This window comes from Prionailurus viverrinus, chromosome D3 (assembly GCF_022837055.1).
Source record: "Prionailurus viverrinus isolate Anna chromosome D3, UM_Priviv_1.0, whole genome shotgun sequence".
Lineage (NCBI taxonomy): Eukaryota > Metazoa > Chordata > Mammalia > Carnivora > Felidae > Prionailurus > Prionailurus viverrinus.
Genome location: NC_062572.1, coordinates 17,307,965 through 17,323,626, shown reverse-complemented (window position 1 = coordinate 17,323,626; position 15,662 = coordinate 17,307,965). Strand labels below are relative to the sequence as shown.

Below are 15,662 nucleotides of genomic sequence, written 5' to 3'. Positions count from 1 at the left end.
TAGCCATGGCTTCCCCAGACGTCGTGCCCCATACCTACGATCTCAATGAATGGCCAAATCTTATCCTTGGCATTAACAAAAAAAAAGAGAAGAAAAATCCTCCTGGCATTTTGTTGGCATTTTGTGGAAGGAGTTTGGATGAGGGCGGCTGTGAATTCAAAACACCGACCCCGACAAGTTTTTGCACACCCTGGGGATAAGGGAGACGTTGGCCTGGATGTGAGGAACCAAACAGCAAATGAAGGGTGTGTTTACTTTGGCTCTTAGAAAAGAAAGAGCTCAGTTCATCCTGGGCCTGGCCCTGAGTAGGGAAAGGATTAACAGAGGCAGGGAGAGAGAGAGGACCCTCAAGAAGGCGCCAGCTCCTGGGGGGGGGGGGAGGGGGGGGCAGGGAAGGCCAGCACACTGGGAAACGCTCAAACTGACAGTGAGTGATCTCCAGAGGGCGCTCGGCCCCACACTCAGCCCTTTTTTTTTTCCTGATCACGTAAAAACAGAAAGAAAATTACAGCTGAGCAAATTCACTTTCGGTTTCCAAACCCAGTGAGCGAGGCCTGGGAAAGAACCGCCTCTGGGCCTGAGGCCTCCGAGGAGGAATGGAATGTGTTCCCCCCGTCCTTTAGCCTTCCGGAGAAAGGCTAGACCCCTTACAGGGCAAGGCAGAAGCCCAGAGAATTTACCCCAAGGGACAGCCTGGTCCTGGAGAGATGGAGCTCTTCCAGAACCTGTATGAGACCCCCGCAGACATGCTGTCCGCCTTTGTGGAGCGGAGCCTTCAGCCCGAGGGGGACTGGAAGGAGGAAGTGAAGGATGCCTGGCAGAGGATCGAACGTTTCTTCAGGGATCGATGCTTCCATGATGAGCTGGTTCTAGACCAGGAAGTCAGGGTGTTAAAGGTGGTGAAGGTGAGCCAGCGGGAACTTGAGTGGGGGACTTGAATCCCAAGCCCTGCGCTTGGAAACCATGTGACCTTGCGGGAGAGGTTATTTCATCTCTGGAAGCCTCATTACCCCCACCCCCCACCCCGTCTTTAACCTAGATTTGTTATAAGGAATAAATGAGTTAAAGCGTGGGTGTAGCAGGATTCTCGCAGAGAGAGTCGTGACACCCAGGCTTTGCTTTACAGGAAGCAACTTTATTCGTGCTGTCACTGATCAGTTGGGCTCCTACTGGAAGAAGTGAGCCCCCAATGCCACGTGGCGTAGTTTTTCATATATTTTTTACTTCTTTGTCTCCCATATATGGTAACACACAAACGTGTAGTCTGGTTGAGTGTTCATGTTACAAGGTTGTGAGGGATGTTGTCATATATGCCTATAGCCAGGTTACCTTGAGGTGTTTTTTCCCCCGTAGGGAGGGGACCCTGCCGCGTGGGCAAGTGCTTTTAAACAGTAAATCATCCTAGAAATCTGAAGGATGGTAAGGGATGATGATGATTATTTGAGATCAAGCTGGTTGCCGGGGTGGCAGGAAAAATATGGCTAAGCTTGCTGTCTCTCTCAAAATAAATAAATATTTTTTTAAAAAATCTACCTAGCAATTAGGAGTACTTAATGGATTAAACGGACTGACCATGTAATTCAACACTCACTTATATCATGGTTTTTCCTGGAAAGTACTAAATTGTAATACAACTTTTAACATACCACCCTAAGTCAAAAGTGCCTTGACCATCAATCAGGCTAGGTTTTGCTAATTTCGCTAAGATGAAAGATATCTATGAACCTAAAAAATAATAATAAAGTAGCCAATTACCTTACCAGCAAAATAAGTTTATTCAGGAAAAACAAAGAACGGCAACTCAACACAGGCCAGCTATGCAAAACCATAATAAACAAGTCCCACCGCAAAGTAGACGAGAAACTTACCGGAAGGAAGAGGAAGGTGGGAGGGATTGTTCTGAAGGAAAAGCTGGTCAGAGTAATGAGACTTTCTCATTGGCTGAGTTGCAGGGGTAGTCGAGTCGGTTCCTTGCAGAAAATGCAACGTGCATCTTTTGGGGGGGGGGGGGGGGCGGGGCACTGCAATTGATGTGTCTGTTTACAATTCTGTTGGGGTCTGTAATTGACAATTCCTGCAATTGATATTGAGTGGTCCCGCTCCTCCTGCTGGCCTCCCCCTCTGGCCTCAGACCCCATTTTGTGAGGTTTCCCTTAATTTTCATATATCTAAAATTTACTTAAGTAAATCAGGCTTTGCCTTGGGGGTGGTATGGCTGCCAAAGGAAGGACCCGCGGCTTTAAGGAATTTTTTTTTTTTAAGAATCTTTAAATAAAGGGTGGAAACCAAAGAGTCAGGGGTGTCACCAGCATAGCATGAGCTTGCAAAATGGAAATCAAGAGTTACAAACTCTCTAGTTAAAAAGATAGAAACTTTGCACCGCTGGGCTCTGCCTGTTCCACATAGCTGAATTTCCTGGAGGGACTGTAATGTATGCTTTCAGGACCGAAAACCAAAAAAAAAAAAAAAAGAAAGAAAGAACCAGAAATGGGACAATATTCTCTGAAGGGTGGGTTTGAAAGTGTTCAAGTATTTTAACATATGTTGCAAAAAGAGCTCTTCCATGAATTTGAAAGTGCTGTGTTTCCATTGGCGATGCACTTTGCGTTTTCTACATGCCATTTATGTTACTTCGAATACCCCTGCCCTGAAGTTCCCATTCTCACTTTTAGGGGTATGTGTCAAGTGGAGACTATTTGAAGAAGAAGAAGGAAAAAAAATCACTTTCCCTTTCCCTCTTGTTCTCTCAATGATCTTTATTTCCAGAAGTTTCAATACTCCTGGAATAACTATGTCCCAAGTATTTTGAGCTGTACCAGAAATGCCTAGAAGGAATGTTTATGGAGTTAAACGCCCTGTTTGGATAAACACTGGTAAACCAGCAACTGCAAAAAGGACACACGTTGGTAACGAATGTTTCTGTTTCTATGTGAGGAGGAAGGAAGAGGTTACATTGCATCAATTCAACACTTCCTTCTCTCTGCCTTTCTGGACCTTGGTAAGCACTAGACTTTCTAAGTTGCATCTAGTTTTCGTGATTCCGTCTATCTATCTGGTGGTGAGAGTACTGTGACTTTCTTGAGTTAAATGTACCGATACCATTGGATTTCCTACCACGAGTGACCTAGAGAGTCTTCTGGGACCAGCAGTAACTTTTGCAAAGATACCCCCTGCAGTGCTTGATCACGGCCATCCTTTGACATCTATATTCTTCCTTTTACTATTCTGTTTCCTCAGGTCAAGGAACCCGATGCCAAAATCAAGGCTACATGGGAACCTGAGATCAAAATTACCTCGTAATTTAAAAAAAAATTTTTTTCACATTTATTTATTTTTGAGACAGAGCTTGCACAGGGGAGGGGCAGAGAAAGGGAGACAGAATCTAAAGCAGGCTCCAGGCTCTGAACTGTCAGCACAGAGCCCAATGTGGGGCTCGAACCTGTGAACCTCAAGATCATGACCTGAGCTGAAGTCAGCCACTTAACCATCTGAGCCACGCAGGCGCCCCAGCCTCATGTGATTTAAAAAAAAAAAAAAAAATTTTTTTTTTTTGGATTTATTTATTTTTGGTAGAGAGAGACAGAGCACAAGTGGGGGAGGGGCAGAGAGAGAAGGAGGCATGGAATCAGAAGCAGCCTCCAGGCTCGGAGCTGTCAACACAGAGCCGGACAAGGGGCTCAAACTCACAGGCTCAAACTCACAAACCGTGAGATCGTGACCTGAGCCTAAGTCAGATGTTTAACCGACTGAGCCACCCAGGCGCCCCTCATGATTTTTTTTAACGTTTATTTTTGAGAGAAAGAGAGAGAGACAGAGCACGAGCAGGAGAAGGGCAGAGAGGGAGAGAGGGAGACACAGAATCCGAAGCAGGCTCCAAGCTGTCAGCACAGAGCCTGATGTGGGGCTCGAACCCACGATCCGCGAGATCATGACCTGAGCTGAGGTCGGACGCTTAACCGACTGAGCCACCCAGGCGCCCCATGATTTTTAAAAACTATACAAGTAATTTCTGGCACCAACCCAGATGAAGTAAGGCTCTTACCAACTCTCACACAAATTATAGCTAAAACTCTGGACAGACATCAAAAAACAAGTGTTTAAGAACTCTGAAAAGTAAACAACATTAGGCAGATTTGGGACCGAAGTCAAAACTCAAATAACAACCTATAACAAAGGTGGTTATAGTGGAGCAAACTAGCAGTACATGGAACAACATGGATGGATGTCAAAAGCACTGTGCTCAGTGAAAACAAAAAAGCCGGCTTCTAAAAAGTCCCATACAGTACAATTGCCTTTGTGTCCTTCTTGAAATGACAGCATTATGGAAATGGAAAACAAATTAGTGGTTTCTAGGGTTTAGAGATGGGGGGGGCAGGTGGTTAGGTCTCTAAAAGAGCAGGAGGAAATACAATGAGATAGTTCTGCATCCTGATTTCAGTGGTGATTGTAGGAATCTACACATGCATAAAATGTCTTAGAACTATATGCCTTGCATCGATGTTGATTTCCTGGCTATATTTAGATAAGGTGTGATCGTTGGGAGGAAACTGCAGACCTGTCTAAACTATTTTCCTGCATACCTGTAGTCATTTCAAAATAAAAATCAATTTATTGTGCGGGGGAGAAGAGCCAGCCCCCTTCCCTGCCTACTGAAGGAGACCCCCAGATCCCCCTTCCTCAGAGGACATGTTCATTTCAGCGCTGTTTACCCAGCCAAGGAGCAGACACAGCCCCTCAGACGTAGCAACAACCCCTGGAATTTGGGAGTCTTTATTTTTCTTTTAATGTTTATTTTTGGGAGAGCGATATTTAATGTTTAATATTTATTTTTGGGAGAGCGATAGAGGGTGAGTAGAGGAGGAGCAGAGAGGCCGACAGAATCCCAAGCAGGCTCCACGCGGTCAGGACAGAGCTCGACGCGTGGCTCAAACCCACAAACCGTGAGATCATGACCTGAGCCGAAACCAAGAGTCAGACGCTTAACCGACTGAGCCACCCAAGCTCCCCGAAATTTGAGTCTTTAAAAATAACATTCCCCAGGACAGGGGAACAAATAAATAAACTTTATTTAAATATATATATATTTATACATAAGTGTGTGTGTATATATATATAAACATACATAAGTATACATATACATATTTATACATAAGTGTATACACACACACACACACACACAGACACACACACACACATATATATATATATATATATATATATATAAACTTAACAATATATATAACATTCCATAGGACAGTGGCTGCCTTTCCACACTTTGGCGGAAGAGGACACATTTTCTCCTTCTCTTGTTGAGGTTTCTTTTGACCAAATATTAAGAACATGTAGTTTTCTAGTTCATTCCCTGCAACTGCATCGGCACTAAGTAGGGGGAAAGGACAAGGCAAGAGGAAGATCATTTGCAGGTGAACTAAGGGCAGGCAGGACTTTCCGTTCTCAGTCCCCCTCCAGTAGGGGGACCCCATCCTCACTTTGTACCGGGATTTCGATGCTTGTCCATGACATCCGAATTCCTTTTCCCTGCTTCTTTCTTTTCCAGGAAAGATTTATTTAAAAAAAAATTTTTTTTAATGTTTATTTAATTTTGAGAGAGACAGACTGACAAACAGAGCATGAGTGGGGGAGAGGCAGAGAGAGAGGTGGGGGGAGATGCAGAATCTGAAGCAGGCTTCAGGCTCTGAGCTGTCAGTACAGAGTCTGACGCGGGGCTCGAACTAACAAACGGCGACATCGTGAGGCGCCCCCAGAAGGAGAGATTTGCGATGCATCTTTCAAGGCTACTGCTGTGCCTTGTTCTATGAACACATATGTTACCTACACACTGGAATTTCCAGCATCCCTGCATACCCACACATCCGCACACACAAAGTCCAAAAAATGTATTTGTGCATACGCACACAAAACGTATGTACAAAATACAAACGTACAAGTATGGTTGCCTAGGCCAGAGCTGTCCAATAGAACTTTCCCAGTGATGGAAATGTCCTACACATGTGCCCCCCAATGTAATCATCACTCTCTGTGGGCGGCTGTTGAGCACTCGAAGTGAGGCTGGTGTGACTATGAAACTGAATTTATAAATTTCATTTCATTTAAATTTAAGTAGCCACAGGGGCACCCGGGTGGCTCAGTCGGTTGAGCGTCTGACTTCGGCTCAGGTCATGATCTCACAGTTGGTGGGTTTGAGCCCCACCTCGTCGGGCTCTGTGCTGACAGCTCAGAGCCTGGAGCCTGCTTCGGATTCTGTGTCTCCCTCTCTCTCTCTCTGCCCCTCCCCCACTCATACTCTGTCTCTTAAAAATAAGCATACATTAAATTTAAGTAGCCACATGTGGCTCTTGGCTACCATGTTGGACGGCACGCAGTTAGGCATCGAACATCTCTGGAATGAGCTAGAAGAAGCTGGTAACTGTGGGGGCCTCTGCAGAAGGAGCTTAGGGCCTGAGGTACAGGAGGGTTTTACGTTTCCTTTATATTCTTTGAACTGTTTATCATGTACTTAATTTTTCTAAATGAATGAAAAGACGTGGTCGGCAAAGGCCACCATGTACGGAGGAAACCAGGAGCTCCTTTTGGTACCTGTGTAGACAGCCTAACATGAGGCCCCTGGCTTCACCCCAGCCTCAAAGCTTCAGTCCCCAGGGGAGGTGAAGCTCCAACATTACTGTCCTCCCCAGGGTGGATCCTCCGGGAAGGGAACGACGCTGAACTACAGCTCCGACGTGGACTTGGTCTTGTTCCTGAGCTGCTTCCCCAGCTTCCAAGACCAGGCAGAACACCGTGCATCTGTCATCAGTTTCATCGAGAAGAGACTGACTCAGTATGGCAGGAGCCTGGCCTACAGCATCACCATGGTCCCGCAGAGAGAGACGACCAGGGTCCCCCGCTCCCTGTCCTTCCACGTCCAGGCCAGGAAGAACAGTGAAGCCATTGGAGTGGATGTGCTCCCAGCCTATGACGCTCTAAGTAAAGACAACAATGGGGCGGGGCCAGAGAAACTAGGCAGGGGCCCTCCACCAACCTGGCCTTGGGGGAGGTTTGGGAAAGTGGAAGCCAGAGCGGGGAGAGTGGAGTTTGCCTTTTTTTCCCTGAAGGGCTGGGACTGGCGGTATACCTTGAAGATTAATTCCTTCCATAAACTTATGTGTTTCCATGTTCCGCTGCCGGGGAGCTAGGGAACTTCTGGATTCCCACCCAACCCAGGGAGGAGACTCTTCTCTGACCTTCTGGGAAACACCAGGGCGAGCAGGCACTTCAGGGTCTTTGGAATTAGCTTGGAATCTTTGTCTTCATGTTTCTTTATTTTTGACAGAGAGAGCGTGAGCAGGGGAGGGGCAGAGAGAGGGGGGGACAGAAGATCACAAGAGGGCTCTGTACTGACAGTAGAAGCCCGACACGGGATTCGAACTCGAGAACCATGAGATCATGACCTGAGCCAAAGCCGGTCTCTCAACCAACCGAGCCACCCAGGCGCCCCTAGGTCGGAATCATTCTTGAAGACCGGGCTCTTGGGGCATCTGGGTGGCTCAGTGGGTTAAGCGGCCAACTCTTGATTTTGGCTCAGGTCATGAGCTCACGGTTTGTGAGATCGAGCCCCAAGTCAGACTGTGTGCTGACAGTGTGGAGCCTGCTTGGGATTCTCTCTCTACCTCTCTCTCCGTCCACACACTCGCAAGTGTGTGCTCTCCCTCTCTCAAAATAAATAAACTTAAAAAAACAAACAAACCAGGGCTCTTAATGTCTTCAAATTTTGGCACTGAGACTTACTAACTGTACGACCTTGAGCAAGCTATCTAACACCTCCAAGACTCAATATACCAGCCTGCCAAATGGCATAATGTCAGGTTGAACCATAGGAAATTGGCAACATTTGCCCACGCTTGGGCCTCAAAAAGGGCACTCCCTATGGGTCCACTTAATTTTACCTGCTGCATGGAGCTGTTCTAAGGATTCCGTGAGCTTAACCCAGTGTCTGACTCATGCTAAGTCTTTGGTCAATGGGAGTTCTTTAAAATCTATGTGACTTTTGAGGGGGCCACCAAACCCTCTAAGCTTCCATTGGAAAATGGGAAACATAATGCTGTTCGTGCAGGAGACAATTCATGTCCACTGGATACCTCGTGGTTTTATTGCCCATCTTCCTCTCCTCAAAGAGGGGATTTTCTCACACAGGTTCTTTTGTCTCCCAGGAAATTTTTGCCCGGACTCGAAACCATCTCCGGAAATCTATGAAGATTTGATAACCAGTGGCGGCCACCCTGGGGAGTTCTCACCAAGCTTCACAGAGCTGCAGAGGCACTTTGTGAAAAGTCGCCCTGTCAAGCTGAAGAACCTTCTGCGACTGATGAAACATTGGTACCTGCAGGTGTGGGGCTGGGCTACCGGGCTGGGAGGGGCAGGGACGACAAGGAGGGCAGGTACACGCTAACATTTTTTTTTTTTTTAAGAGAAAAAAATGGAAACAAGCCATCTCAGAATAGAGCTAAATAGGGACGCCTGGGTGACTCAGTCGATTAAGCGTCCGACTTCGCCTCAGGTCACCATCTTGTAGTTTGTGAGTTCGAGCCCCACATTGGGCTCTGTGCGCGCAGCTCAGAGCCTGGAGCCTGCTTCGGATTCTGTGTCTCCCTCTCTCTCTGCCCCTCCCCGCCTCTGTCTCGCAAAAAACAAATAAATACTTTTAAAAATTAAAAAAAAAAAAATAGAGCTAAATAGTGTAGGCAGGTGATGTAATTGGAAACTGAATTGTAGGGAGTTGGACAGCATTTTGCATTATTGTGGCTGTTCTTTGTTGTTGCTCTATTCTGTTAACTTTTTTTTTTTTTACATTCAAGTTAGTTAGCATATAGTGCAACAGTGATTCCAGGAGTAGATTCCTTAATGCCTCTTACCCATTTAGCCCATCCCCCCTCCCACAATCCCTCCCGTAACCCTCGGTTTGTTCTCCATGTTTAAGAGTCTCTTCTGTTTTGTCCCCTTCGCTGTTTTTATATTATTTTTGTTTCCCTTCCCTTATGTTCATCTGTTTTGTCTCTTAAAGTCCTCATATGAGTGAAGTCATATGATTTTAGTCTTTGACTAATTTCACTTAGCATAATACCCTCCAGTTCCATCCACGTAGTTGCAAATGGCAAGATTTCATTCTTTTTGATTGCCGACTAATACCCCATTGTACATATATACCACATCTTCTTTATCCATTTATCTCTCGATGGCCATTTGGGCTCTTTCCATACTTTGGCTATTGTTGATAGTGCTGCTATAAACATTGGGGTGCATGTGTCCCTTTGAAACAGCACACCTGTATCCCTTGGATAACTACCTAGTAGTGCTATTGCTGGGTCGTAGAGTTGTTCTATTTTTCATTTTTTGAGGAACCTCCATACTGTTTTCCAGAGTGGCTGCACCAGTTTGCATTCCCACCAACAATGCAAAAGACATCCTCTTTCTCTGCATCCCCGCCAACATCTGTTGTTGCCAGAGTTGGTAACGTTAGCCGTTCTGACAGGTGTGAGGTGGTGTCTCATTGTGGTTTTGATTTGCGTTTCCCTGATGATGAGTGACGTTGAGCATCTTTTCATGTATCTGTTAGCCATCTGGATGTCTTCTTTGGAGAAGTGTCTATTCATGTCTTTTGCCCATTTCTTCACTGGGTTATTTGTTTTTTGGGTTTTGAGTTTGATAAGTTCTTTATCTGATATGTCGTTTGCAATTGTCTTCTCCCATTCCGTCAGTTGCCTTTTAGTTTTGCTGATTGTTGCCTTCTCTGTGCAGATATTCTCTTAACTTCTAACGCACCGTGCCTTGGTCACAGCCTCTTGGTTTCTAAAGGACAATTAAATGGTTCCTGACATGCACAAATGTGATTTTCCACAGGCTTCAGACCTCAGGCATTTCATACAACAGTAAGAAGAAAGCTACCACGTATCAACCTTTTTTTTTTTTAATTTTTTTTTAACGTTTATTCATTTTTTGAGAGACAGAGAGAGACAGAGTGCACGCAGGGGAGGGGCGGAGAGAGAGGGAGACACAGAATCCGAAGCAGGCTCCAGGCTCTGAGCTGTCAGCACAGACCCCGACGCGGGGCTCAAACCCACAAACCGTGAGATCATGACCTGAGCCAAAGTCAGACGTTTCACCGACTGAGCCACCCAGACGCCCCGCTATGTATCAACCATTAATTGTCTGCCGTGGTTTAGGCTGAGTGCTCTGCATATTTTTTTCTCAGTCTTTCCAACAGCACTGTAATGTATGTATTTTTCATCAGCCCCATTTCGGGGATGAAAAAGCCAAGGCTCAAGGGCTAAAGTTGGGCTGAGATTTGAACACAAAGGTGCCTGCCTGTGTGCTCTTAATCAACAATACCACCTGGCTTTTTACAATAATAATTTATTTCATGGGGCTCCTGGGTGGCTCAGTCGGTTAAGTGTCCAACTCTTGATCTCTGCTCAGGTCATGATCTCATGGTTCATGGGTTTGAGCCTCGCATCAGGCTCTGCACTGGCAGTGTAGGGGGTGCTTAGGATTCTCTCTCCCTCTCTCTCTGCTCTTCCCCCGCTCTCTCACTCTCTCTCTCTTTCAAAATAAATTAAAAACATTTAAAATAATAATAATTTTTTTCGTAATCATAATTTTCATAATAACAATTATTTTTTCTGATTATTTGTATGTTACATTGGGCTCATGAAAAATTCAAGTGATGGAAAAAAAAGCATAAGAGAGAAGGCAAAATTTACATGAAATGCGGGGTGCTTGGGTGGCTCAGATGGTTGAGTGTCCGACCTCGGCTCAGGTCATGGTCTCACAGTTCCTGAGTTCGAGCCCCACATCCGGCTCTGTGCTGTCAGCTCAAAGCCTTGAGCCTGCTTCAGATTCTGTGTGTTTCTCTTTGCCCCTCCCCCACTCATGCTCTGTCTCTCTCTCAAAAATATATAAACATTAAAAAAAAATCTGTTAAATTTACATGAGGTGCGTGAGATGATACTAATAACATTTTTGGAGACTATGCCTTACGCCCCTCTTTGTATCTGTGTTCACACAGCTCATGCCTGGAGCTTACTTAAGTGGAATCCTATCACGTGTACTCTTTCTATGGTACGCTCTTTACAAAAACGCATTTGCTTACGGACCTTTGGAGTTGAACTTTGGGGACTTAACCTGTTCATGTATTTTGCATCTTCTCCCATTGGGACATTTTCTTACCAATGGAAAGACCTTTTTGTAAATATTTACCATTATTTCTCATGTGTTGCAAATATTTTTACCAATCGACCGCTCCTCTATGGACCTTAGTTATCGTATCTTTGACAATACAATTATTTCTAATTGTTAAACTACACAAACAGGGCTGACTTTTCTGGGTTGTAGTTTTTCTATCTTGCCGGCAGCGTGTAGGTGGTCTTTTAATTTTCTTCTAATATGTCTCATATACATTTTTACTCCATTTGCAATCTATTTTGGTATTTGGTGTGACAGTGGGATCATCTTTATTTTCTTCCAAATTGGCTGACAAGCCGCGCCAGCATCATTTGTTGGATTATGCATTTTTTTTTCCCATTGTTCATCACCCTTACCGGTTGCTAAATTTCTGTATCCACTGGGCACTCTGTTCTGTTACACTTGGCTACGGTTTATACTGACACCAAAAACACACCATTTGGGGGACAACTGCTTTCTAAGTCATATCTGAGAAAACAAATACCAACCTCTCTGTTTTTCTTTTTCATAATTTTCTTGCGTCTCCTAAGCATTTATTCCCGTATTTGAATCTTAAGATCATTTTTCTCCCACTAAAAAACACCAGTGGGATGCTAATTGTAATTACAATAAATTTCTAAATTAATTTTTGAGGCACTGAAAATTTCCCATGATTACACCTTCTCCATCTTTCAGTTTGTTCCGATTTTATGTTTTCAGTGTGTCGCTGTGTTTTTGTTTTTAATTAGCTTCCCTATACACTATATTATATTGCCTCCCCCATTCTGACTCACTGACCCAGAAGGTCCATGAGAGGCCTCGGTTTCCTCTTTCATTGAAATTTTGATGGCCCCAGGACATAATCCATCTAGAGCCCAAGCTGCTGGGCTCATTTCAGATTTCATGGATGTGCTACATAATCCAGATGTAAAATGGAGTTGACAAAATAGTTATTTTATTTCTTTATTGTTATGCAAGCTCTATACCCAACATGGGGCTTGAACTCACAACCCTAAGATCAAGAGTCAATGCTCCACTGGCTGACCCAGCCAGGCACCCCTGAAGTTGACAGAATATTACTGGGACCTGGAAACTCCCAGTTGCCAGGGTAGCAATCTCAAAACCATTCTCTCTGTCTCTCTCCCTCCCTCCCTCTCTCTTTCCCTCTCCCCACCCCTCAACCCTGCAGTACTTGAAACCTAAATATCAAAACAAAGCATTGCCCGCAAAGTACGCACTGGAGCTACTGACCATCTACGCCTGGGAAATAGGTACAGATGAAAGTGAGAACTTCAACCTGGATGAAGGGTTTAGAGCCGTGATGGAACTCCTCATAGATTATGAAGACATCTGCGTCTATTGGACCAAGTACTATGATTTCCAAAATGAGACTGTCAGAATCTACATCAAACAACAGTTGAAGGAATGCAGGTGAGTATTACTTTCAGCTGCAAGGAATAGAAAGCCCAACTCATGCAAGTTTCAAACTAAGGGGAACTTACTGGCTTTTGTAACTGAGACGTCCAAAGATGAAGGAAGCTTCAGGTGTGATGTGATCCAGATGTTCACTATGTCCTCAGGGTCCCATTCTGTGAAATCTGCCCTTCCCGGGGGGGTTTACCTTGGAATTCAGGCTCATCTCTTCATGACTTCCATCTTTTCTAGTCTTCTCATCTGAACTCCTCCCTTCCACTGCAAGAGGGAGTACACCTTTGTCCTAGAATTCTAAGCAGAATCCCCGAGGCTCACTCGGATGGGGTTACAATTTGTAACCTAATCCAATCATGAACCGAGAACTTGAGCTTGCAGGAAGGCTTCCCTTCACACAAGCATGTACGATCCCATAGACTTGAGTGACAGAGGCCAGGATCCTAAGTGTGATGGAGATTCACTCCCTTTCTCTCTCCCAGGCCAGTGATCCTGGACCCAGCTGACCCTACCAACAACCTGGGAAAGGAAAAGAGATGGGACCTCGTGGCCAAAGAGGCTGCTCACTGCCTGAGGCAGGCCTGCTGTAGGAATGAAGACCCCAGCCAGGGCTGGCTTGTACAGGTACAGTCACTGTCCCCAACCCCCAGTCATGATTCAATGATGACCACCTGTCAACTCCCCAAGAATCCCCTCAAGGGGCACCTGGGTGGCTCAGGTCATGATCTTGCGGTTCATGGGTTTGAGCCCCTCTGAGCTGTCAGCACAGAGCCTGGAGCCTGCTTCTCATTCTGTGTCTCCTTCTCTGTCTGCCCCTCCCCTGCTTGCACTCTGTCTCTGTCTCTCTCTCAAAAACAAATAAGCATTTAAAAGAGAGAGAGAGAGAGAGAGAGAGAGAGAGGGTTCAGGGCACCTGGGTGGCTTAGTCGGTTAAGCGTCCAACTCTTGGTTTCAGCTCAAGTCACGATGTCACCGTTCATGAGTTCAAGCCCCACATCGGGCTCCGGCCTGACAATGCAGAGCCTGCTAGGGATTCTCTCTCTCCCTCTCTCTGTCCCTCCCCCACTCACTGTCTCTCTCTCTCTCCAAGTAAGTTAATACGTTTAAAAATTTTTTTAACATTAATAAAAAAAGAAAAAGATGTAAAAAAAAAAGAAAGAGAAAGAGACTTAATAGACGCAACCAGAACAGTCAGTGAGGAACACAGGATTTGACCACAGACAACCATACCGGTGGTGAAGGCCCCTGGGCACAGCTTTTCCTGAACCATCATAGCAGTCTTGGGTCTGAACACTACATAGGAATCCAGGCTTCAAAGCCCCGGACTATTAGCTCATCTGAGAGCTCATCTCCCCAACCTGCCACTCCCAGAGAAATCTTGTTGCCCCTCCCACATGTCACATCCCCCGGGAAAATTCTGATGCTGGCCTCAAAGGCAGATCTGCGTAACCATAAAACATGAAGTCCAAACCAGGATATTTTTGAGCAGGAGATGGGGTGAGGCTAATTATGCCAGGACAAGGCACATACACCTGGACTGCCCTAGACCAACAGGAACGTCGGGTCACCCTGGATTAACAGCTGTGTCATGCATGATGCAGTGAATGAAAGTACCGTAGTTTTTATGACCACTACCCCCCCCCCCACTGAAAGATTCTTTAGGCTGCTCCCAGACTTTTGCCATCACAGTGAATATCCTTGAACATATGGCCCAGTGCCTGACATCTGTTAGGTTGTTTAACCTAGAACAACCCTATGATGCACCTGTGGGGCAGGCGCAAATGTTATCCCCCTGTGACAGGTGGGGACTCTGAATAACGCCACACAGGAGGAGTGGCTCTTTGGAGAACGGTTGCCACTTGTTACTCTGATCAGGGTGAGTCACAGGACAGAGGGTGACCCAGTGGTCCTGTAAGCCTAGGGCGACCGAATGTTCTGTTTTGCCTGGGACAGTCCTGGTTTATACCCGTTGGCTGCGATAATCATCGATAGCCCCTTTTTCTACTCCAAGTGTCTTGGTAGGCGATACATCATATCATCGGTAGACAAGAAGAGGAGGATTTGGAGGCAACAGCCACGACCATCACATATCCTTGTCTGCTCCTCCTTCCCTTCCAGCCAGCAAGAGAGGTCCAGGTGATGGTGAAAAAGACAGGAGAGGAGGCCTGGATATTGTCGGTGGACCCCTACAGTCCCATCTGGAAGATGAAAACGGAGATCAAGAGGACGTTTGGCCTCAGAGGGCAACAGCGTCTCTCCTTCCAGGAGCCGGGAGGGGAACGGCAGCTGCTCAGTAGCCAGCGGACGTTAGCCCATTACGGGATCTTCTCTAAGGTTAGCATCCGGGTGCTGGAGACCTTCCCTCCCGAGATCCAGGTCTTCGTGAAGAACTCTAGCGGCCAGAGCAAGCCTTATGCCATCCACCCTGACGACTCTATCTATGCCTTGAAAGCGAAGATTGAGGAGGCCGAAGGACCTTACGTGGAGGATCAGATACTAAAGTTCCAGAATCGGAAACTGAGGAATCACTGCAGCCTCTCAGACCTGCAGATCAAAGACTGTGACACCATCATGCTCATCAGGAGAAGCCACAGGCCCCTAGGAGTGCCCACGGTCGGGTTGTACATGATATAGACTTCTATGGCCCTCTTCCCCCAGCCACCCCCTTCTACCCAGGCCACTGTGATTTTCTGAAGCATAAATATGAATAGACCCTTCCCCTGCGTGAAGTCCTCCAATGGCCCTATTACCTATGTAATAAAGTTCAAGTTCTTTTGCTTGGCATTCAGGGTCCTTGACAATTTAGCCCTTGCTTACCTCTTAATCTCGCCTCACCACTCTCAAAACACACCAGATGTGCCCAAACCCTTGCATCTCCAGAGCACTGAATGCCGGATCATACCTCCATGACTGTGAATCAACTATTCCTTTCCCCGTGCTTTCGTCTTTCAACACGCACATCTCTAAGTCAATCTCCAAGTATGGACCCCAGACCAGCAGAATTGGCATATCCCCTGGGA

General features: G+C 46.0%; 1 protein-coding gene across 2 annotated transcripts; it reads left to right on the top strand.

The window, feature by feature from the left end:
* The first annotated feature begins 520 nt into the window (after nucleotides 1–520).
* On the top strand, nucleotides 521–15,417 carry LOC125149378 (2'-5'-oligoadenylate synthase-like protein 2). Of its 2 annotated transcripts, XM_047828271.1 has the most exons (7): nucleotides 792–905; nucleotides 2,767–2,998; nucleotides 6,696–6,984; nucleotides 8,208–8,383; nucleotides 12,404–12,645; nucleotides 13,125–13,266; nucleotides 14,761–15,417. In XM_047828271.1, exons 2-7 carry the CDS (start codon nucleotides 2,822–2,824, stop codon nucleotides 15,274–15,276), a joined length of 1,542 nt encoding a protein of 513 aa, XP_047684227.1. In that variant the 5' UTR covers nucleotides 792–905; nucleotides 2,767–2,821; the 3' UTR covers nucleotides 15,277–15,417. The 2 variants fall into 2 exon arrangements, with proteins under 2 accessions (XP_047684226.1, XP_047684227.1); XM_047828270.1 differs by lacking the exon at nucleotides 2,767–2,998 and having other exon boundaries at nucleotides 521–905.
* The last annotated feature ends 245 nt before the right edge of the window (nucleotides 15,418–15,662 follow it).

What these genes read in the sequence shown, in the direction of transcription:
- LOC125149378 (XM_047828270.1), top strand. Translation starts at nt 708, where the DNA reads ATGGAGCTCTTCCAGAACCTGTATGAGACCCCCGCAGACATGCTGTCC. An exon ending in CCCAGCCTATGACGCTCTAA is followed by an intron (nt 6,985 to 8,207) that starts GTAAAGACAACA and finishes TTTGTCTCCCAG; the next exon opens with GAAATTTTTGCCCGGACTCG. An exon ending in CAACAGTTGAAGGAATGCAG is followed by an intron (nt 12,646 to 13,124) that starts GTGAGTATTACT and finishes TCTCTCTCCCAG; the next exon opens with GCCAGTGATCCTGGACCCAG.